Source organism: Conger conger, chromosome 8 (genome assembly GCF_963514075.1).
Source record: "Conger conger chromosome 8, fConCon1.1, whole genome shotgun sequence".
Classification (NCBI taxonomy): Eukaryota; Metazoa; Chordata; class Actinopteri; order Anguilliformes; family Congridae; genus Conger; species Conger conger.
Window position 1 is genome coordinate 47,131,913 of NC_083767.1, and position 8,130 is coordinate 47,140,042.

General features: G+C 37.3%; 1 protein-coding gene across 1 annotated transcript; it reads right to left on the reverse strand.

Moving 5' to 3' along the window:
* Window positions 1-4,081: 4,081 nt before the first annotated feature.
* Window positions 4,082-7,148, reverse strand: fezf1 (FEZ family zinc finger 1). Its single transcript, XM_061252827.1, has 4 exons — window positions 6,002-7,148; window positions 5,773-5,907; window positions 5,109-5,241; window positions 4,082-4,872 (listed from the first exon to the last, which is right to left on the reverse strand). Exons 1-4 carry the CDS (start codon window positions 6,779-6,781, stop codon window positions 4,610-4,612), a joined length of 1,311 nt encoding a protein of 436 aa, XP_061108811.1. The 5' UTR covers window positions 6,782-7,148; the 3' UTR covers window positions 4,082-4,609.
* Between the last annotated feature and the right edge of the window lie 982 nt (window positions 7,149-8,130).

Genomic DNA, 8,130 nt, shown 5'->3' on the forward strand with positions numbered 1-8,130 from the left:
ATGCCCAGATTCTTCCCAGAGATTTCTTACATATAATAATTTGCGCAGCCTTCCATATAAACATGTTCTGCAGTTTTCTTAATTGTATCTTTCAAGTAATGATGATTTAAATGTGTGGCCACTTACATTAGTTAGATCCCCTATGCAATGGTACAGTGTATTGTGTTCAAGCTTGAGAGTGAAAATAAGAAACTTAGGCACATTATGTCTTCTTTTGTCAAGTTTAATATAAAGGTTTTATAGTGTATAAAGTAAAATATATTATATGAAGTCATATTTAAGGAGCCAACTGTAGCTTTTCTCAAGAAAACATTGACTGAATATCAGTCATAAAAGGGATGCAGCCTGTAGCGTAGTGGTTAAGTGGGACCCACAAGGTTGGTAGTTCAATCCCGAGTGTAGCCACAATAAGATCTGCATTGCCATTGGGTGCTTGAGCAAGGCCCTTAACCCTGCATTGCTCCAGGGGAGAATTGGCTCCTGCTTAGTCTAATCAACTGTACGTCACTCTGGATAAGAGCATCTGCCAAATGCCATTAATGTAATATAATGTAATAAAACGTCTAACTTTATGGAACACGACTCAGGTTCGAGGGGCAAACCTGTTCACTAGTCAACTAATACTTTGTGAAAGCACCTTTTGCTATTCTTACAGCAGGAAGTCATTTTGTGTGAGTCTCTTATCAATGTTGCACTTTTATCCTACTCCTGCTTGCAAAAAGGTTCAAGCTCCATGAAATTGTGAGGGGATCTCCTGTACATTGGCTTGCATAGCACATTCCAGAGGTGTTCAATTAGATTGAGGTCTAGGTTCTGACTGGGCCATTCCACTTTTTAAAAATTCCTTGGTTGACTTGGATGTATGCTTTGCCTTCATCATGTTGGGAGGTGAAATTCCTCTTAATCTTCAGCTTTCTGACAGAGGTCAGCGGGTATAGTTCCAAAATATCTTGATATTTGGAGCTATTTATTATATATATACTTGAACACCTGTCCCAGCTGAAGAAAAGCAGCCCCAAAGCATGATGCTGCCACTACCATGGTCATTTTGGTCAGACTATAACACATTAACACATTTGATTGAATGCATTTCTTGCTAAATTGGTGGGATTGGTTTTTTTGAGGTAATGGCTTCCATGTTGCCACCCCACCCCATAGTGCAGATATAGTATGTGCAGGATATGGGAGATTGTTGTCACATGCAGGAGGTGACAAGTTCCAGCCAGGCATTCCTACAGGTCCTTTAAGGTTCTTGTAGACCTCTTGGCAGCCTCCCTGATAAGTTTTCTCCTCATAACATCAACTTTGGATGGACGTCCTTATCTTATCATTCGCTCTGGATAAGAGCGTCTGCCAAATGCCATTAATGTTGTCTTTACACTTATTGATGATGGTCGTTACACTGTTCTATGGTACATCTAATTATCTTATATTGCTTCCGTGATTAGTACCTTTCAACAATGAGATCCTGTAGATGTTCTGTAAGCTCCTTGTAGGCCATGGGTATCCCAGTAGGATGCAACCATGAAAACTTCAAGGAAATCCTACAGGAACAGCTGTATACTTTAATTGGTGACAGGTATATGCAAATTACCTTTGAACATGATTTTTAATGTGATTGGTTAACTCTGAACACCACTACAGCCCCCATTATAAAAGTCTGTGCACGCTAATGCAACCAGGGTATTATAGGTTTTTTATTTTCAAATTTTCTTCCAAAATTTTTTTCTTTTTATTATTATATTTGTTTTTCACTTGAAGTTCGTTGGTTGCCAGGACATTATTATACAGTTTTAATCTAAAAAATATTCATTATTTTCATCATCAGTAACCAGTTCGTCCTTGATACCATATGCCTCATTAACTCCTTAACTATGTACTTAAAATGGAATTGCCCACTGGTCAATTTAGTTGCGGGTGTATGTTTGATTAAGTAGAGAAAAAAATACAAGTATTTACGTTGGCTGTTACTAGAAATGTTGCTTAATGAAACTACAAAAATACTGACAGAAAATACTTGTTAACTACTTGAGTTAGTATTAATACAATATAGCTACAATATACAGATGCAAAGAGAGTGGTAGTGACTTCGGCAACTTTAGTTTCCCGCGGTCTTAAATGGGTTAAATTCTATGTTATTTTCCCCCGAAGACTGCTTTCGCAATTTAAAGGGTAGGTCAAGATAAATACGCAATGCGACAATCATACTGGCGACTCTTCGCAAAACGCACGATTTGCAACATTGTAATTATTTTTGTACATTGTAATTTTCATGCCTGATGTCAGGAAAAAACCCAAGCAAGCTATACAATTGTAAAGATTGCATAGCTTCTAAGCTATGCTCACAGTTGTCTGTAAGCTTGAGTTTACAAAGCAAAAATTGTAAAATGACCAATTGACCAATTTAGAAGATTTACATTTTTCGGCCACAATGAGTTTGTAGCCTGCATTACACACACCGCTACACGTGAATTACACACCACCTGTTGCCTTTAGTAGAGGTATCTAGGCTACTCAAGCGAATCTGTAACTGGCTAGAAAGCAAAAATATATGTTTACCAAAATTTCTCTTAATTTTTGAGTTTCATATTATGTCGAATTAGTCAATCCTGATCAACGAGCTCCGTTTGCCTTTCTCGCTCTCGGCCTGATGACAAGGTCTCATCGGGGTTTCAAGATGCGCTAGCCTAGTTTCATAAAGTTGTTAGCAGGACAGGGCGTGGCTTTGACTGTGCGTCAGGCATTATGCTACGGTTTCTCAGAGCAGCGCTGCACACAGTAACATCCAGATTATTGATGTGAAATTGGATAATTGTATGCACTTGCATGCATCATGAATCTTGTAGCGGCGGGCCGCTGCCACTGAATTACTGTAGCACTGAAAGTATAGTCTAATAATTGAAACTATTTTAAAGGTCCCCCATGATATGTAAACCATAGTGAGCCCGCCGGCATTGGCCTTTATGACCATCCATGCTGTATTTCAAAAGGCCTGTCAATATCAAAATGATATGTAGCAAACTATGTAACACATAAAGGCTATAATGCATGTAAATACATAAATAAATGCAGAAATACCACATGACATGTATGGTTGCACTCACATACTCAGCTAGACGGCTTTGAAAGCTCACAAAACTCTTTTTAACTTAACTTTTTTCTTGAATTAGGTGAATATTAGATCTCTGCAGTATTCATTGGCTGATGGTGGGAATGAATGTCCCACTCATGGTAATATCACCTTAAACCTCATACACCCTCAGTATGCATACAATGCGACACACAAGCTCCGATCAGTCATTTAGAGCTTTTCTACAGTCTGTGTCTTTTGCTCTTTATTTTCTTTTTTAATTGTTTTATTTATTTGTGTGCATGACCAGTGCTATCTACTCGTCTTTGAAAAAATAAATAAATAAATAAAAACGTTTGCGCGGTTGAGCCTCGGATAATAAAGGCGCTGTAAAGGACGTTCCGATGTACTTTTTGAAATGTTCCACAAGGGGGAGATGTCCTCGCCCTTATTTGAAAATTAAATTCTGGTTTTCTAATGTAGCAATTTTTGTTACACTAGAAGAGTGTAAACCACTTTCAGCACTTTCATTTCAATACCAAAACTGTATTTGTGTAATATCATTGATTGAAGATATTGGAATATGCGTGCCATCCTCCTGGAATTATAAATGCGCTGCCGTTGCTTCTCCTAGGCTATTACTACTGTTTTTATTGTTTATTTTATTGTTACTGTTTTACTGTTATTATTATTATTATTATTATTATTATTATTATTATTATTATTATTATTAGGCCTATTAATTACACAATACACACATTTTATATTGCTTACCACATTGCTTATACAAATGTTTATAATTAAACCTTAGGATTTTCTCAAATTGTATTATTTCTCAATATTTGTATTGAAAAATAACTTTTAATGGACCACGAGTCAATTATTATATAGCTACTAATGAAAGCTGATGACGACTAATGAACAATTTCACACGTTGTAGGGTATACGTAGGGTTCACACGTATCAGTAGGTCTATAAAATAAAAATATAAGAAAATGATTGTACACAGTATACCATTAACCTTTTATTATTTTCAATGTTCTTCAACACAACAACTTTTTAAAATCAATTATTGTTTGATTTTTATGTTGATGCTTTCAAATAATAATTGGCAGTAAATCTTAAAAATGCATATATTCACATTAATAACAAAAAAGTCAACAATTGCCAAATAAGTGTAATTTTTACAAAGATAATATAAATAATCACGAAATCAAGTTGGGCAGTGTACCACACTCATCACAACAATTAATCTTCTATATATTCATATGCTTTAATTATTCTCTTAAATTATTATAGCAGTGGCATTTAAAATAAATATAAAAGCGTTTTTTTAAAATCATTTTTAATCCTGAGATAAAAACGAGAATTAACTGGGATTAAGATTCACGTGGAGGGTTCCAAGGTTTTCTTTTTTATTGTTATTATTATTTAAACAGGAGCTTTAGTCCACAAAATCACGGCGCACAGGCAGAGGTCGCATGCGGGAGCACGTATTTCCATTGGAGAAAAAAACAACTCAGAGATGGCAAGGGAAACCTAGTGGCCTTCTCCTTTCGCATTAAGAAGACTCGGAGGTGACTGAGATCCTGGAGAGATGTCGTGCAGTTTTCTGATGTGTTTTTTCAGGTCAAAGTTCCGGCAGAATCCCTTTCCACAGGTGGGGCACGTGAAAGGCTTCTTGTCGTTGTGCGTGTGCATGTGGAAGGTCAGATTGTATACTTGGTGGAAGGCCTTGTTGCAGATACTGCACTTGAACTGTTTCTCCCCACTGTGTGTCAATTTGTGGTTCTTGTAGTTGCCTTCGAATAGAAAAGAGGGCAATAATTAATAGCCTGCAACAAAACACAAATCTGAGGAACCAACAATTACTAATGACTCTCAGAAATAGTACAACAAAACAATTCAAGGATGCTAATATGAAAGTGCAAAGCGTAGCTGTTTCTCATACATTTCTCATAAAAAGTTTAATTATTTTAATTTAATATAATAACATTAAATTTAAAAAATCACTGTGTTGGGGAGTCTGTCTTAGCACCTTTCTGGTGGAATCCCTTGCCGCAAAATTCGCACACAAATGGCTTGTATCCGGCGTGAATCCTTGTGTGAGTGTTGAGAGTCGAACTCCGGTTGAAGGCTTTTCCGCACTGGTTACATTTGTGGGGTTTTTCCTGCAGAATGGATAAGTGCGTTAATGAGGGGTGTTGTGAAATTTTAACAATCACAATATAGCCTTTACAAATTCAGACGAATCCAATATGGGCCTATGTTGATTGTATGCATTTTCCTGTTTTTATTTTAGAAATTAAAGTGTTTATGTTTGTGAAAATCAACGCGGTTAAGACACAAACTACATGTAGACCGTCGTATTTTCATTTTCTTAAAATCTGTTATTATTATTATTATTATTATTATTATTAATGTCATCGTTATTATCACTACTGTTATAGTTATATTATTATATAGTGATGATGATGATAATAATAATAATAATAATAATAATAATAATAATAATAATAATAATAATAATAACAGGTTCCCGCATGGAGCACATTTAGACCAAATCTTATTAGAAGCAAACAGGGGTCTGATACATTATGTAGGCTTTACAACAGCATTGTAAATTCAATGTTTGACATCGTAATTACAAGTTTCAATGAAACTGCAGTAGATTGTAGCGGTAGAATATTTCCAATTATTACCTGTGTGTGGATAATTTTGTGGCGACACAGTGTGCTTGCTTGGCGGAATCCTTTGCCGCACACTTTACAGACGAAAGGTCTCGCCCCGGTATGCACCGGCATGTGACGTGTTAAATTATAATGGGCATTAAACACCTGGATATTAAACAGAAAGGGAATAATTAAAATGACATATTATAGCAAAAATGTCATGCAAACACATAAAGATCTCATAATATTATTACCTTACCTTTCCACAAACTTCGCACGTGAAAACCTTAGGCTTGGTTCCAGGAGACCCACTGCCCAGCTTGGAAGAGTTCTTGAAGAGTTTCTCCGACAGTATCTGCGCGCTCTCCTTCATGTAGTGTTGTAAATGCGTTTGGGATAAGTCTTTGAAAGCAACGCTGGACGGACACCTTTCCATGCTGTGGCCAATTTTGTTTTTCTCAGAAAGGAGGGCTTTCTGTCGCGCATGTAGTGGTGAGTTTAGGAAGTATGAAGCCACGGGGTGTATGTTGAGGAAACTCGCTGGCGGTGGACAGGGGGCTTCCCCGCAGTTCAAGTAGCAGACAGTTCCCATCGCTTGAAAAGAGGACTGATTTACCACCCGAGGTCTAAAAAGTTTGTATTGTCCCACCGACTGGCGCATATCTTGCAATTCGCTTTTGTAATTCAAACCAATACTCACCAAATCATTCGAATTATAAGAAGCGTCAAAGTGGTTCGGTTCTGATCCACCGACGTTTAGTTTGTGACCCGTCTCGTATGCCAATGGCATAAAGGGTATCATGCAGTGTAGCGAGGATGAACTCACATGGATCGCTTGCTTTGGGTCCGCTTTCGTTACTGGTGCTTGGAGCAAGTTGGGAAAAGGTATTGACTTTGGTTCCGGTGTCCTGGCCATAATCCGTTCGATCGAAAAAGCGAGAGGCTTGGTGGCGGCTATCATGTTTTCTCCAGCAGCTAAGTTTCCCGAAGCAGAGGGTGAGCCGAAAATTCCCGCTGAGTGGTAGAGCACACTGTCCATGACGAGAGACAACACTTTGTAATCTGGCGTGGTTGTTCCTTTTGTAGATACCTTTAAAACGTCTCACTGACCTGCAAGAAAGGACATCGTCCAAGACAGTCTGGGTCGACGCCAGCCCCTCACCGTTGGCTTTGCGTTACGTTGACTCCGGACAATCAGCACTTATGTCTACCAGGACTGCTCAATAAAAGTGTTGTGTCAATAACCCAGCCCAGACCTCGCCAATCGTTACCTCCAAGCGGAGAAGGTAAAGTAGATAATTGCTCAATTCACTTACATCAGTCCACAGAGGAACTTTTTTCTCTACTTGTCTGCTGCTATTATGGAGCACTATAACGCACCCGCCTCACGAAAGAGGTGTTCTTTATTAGTACGAATCTTGTTCAACTGCAAAGTGTTTGGCAAATCTGAGGTCCCCTTGCGGCTTTGTGTGACATCATTTTAAATCGCACAGGATGACAGGCGCGAGGTGGGTCTTTGAATGTTTAGTGTCTGACAGCATTTGACATATCAGAATCAGAATGTATTTGTGTTCTATTGCTGTGTGTGCCCTCTGGTAATTTTTATGAAGACACCGCGAGTGTATATGTACACATACATACATGTATACATACATACATACATACATACATACACACATAGCTACATACATACATGCATGCATACATACATACAAACATGTAGTTTCAATATGAGACTATATTTTTTAAGCTTTGTAAAATGTTCTATTGTAGCTATAATCGCATCCTATGCTACTAGGCTAGGCCTATATCTGGTATACATATGCTACAATTTATGAACAATCCTGCATTCCTACATGTTTAAGGAAATACATCTCTTATATATTATTTATAATAGGCTATATTATATAATACTCTATGCACACACACTACATATTATACATACATACATACAGTGCCGTAGGCAACGCTATACATGTATACATAGGACATTCTACCTACATACACACATGCTATAAAGTTTGGATGCACTAATGACTATTTAGTTGGTCTAGTCAATAAACAAGTAAAAAGTTTGAGTGCATTGATCAGACGACCCCTGAGCTCTCAGTAGCGAGAGGAGATGAGTATTTAGCCTACTGAAACTCTTCAGATAAACACAAATGCTTCTCGTTGGATAGCTCATCCTGGCAGGCAAATATTGATGGATTTCCCCTTGACCACTCCGACCATCAATGAGGTAAACCTTCCGAACTTAATAATAATAATAATAATAATAATAATAATAATAATAATAATAATAATAAGGATAAGGATAATGATAATGATAATGATAATGATAATGATAATGATTATAATAATAATACTTTTTTTAGTATGCATATTATT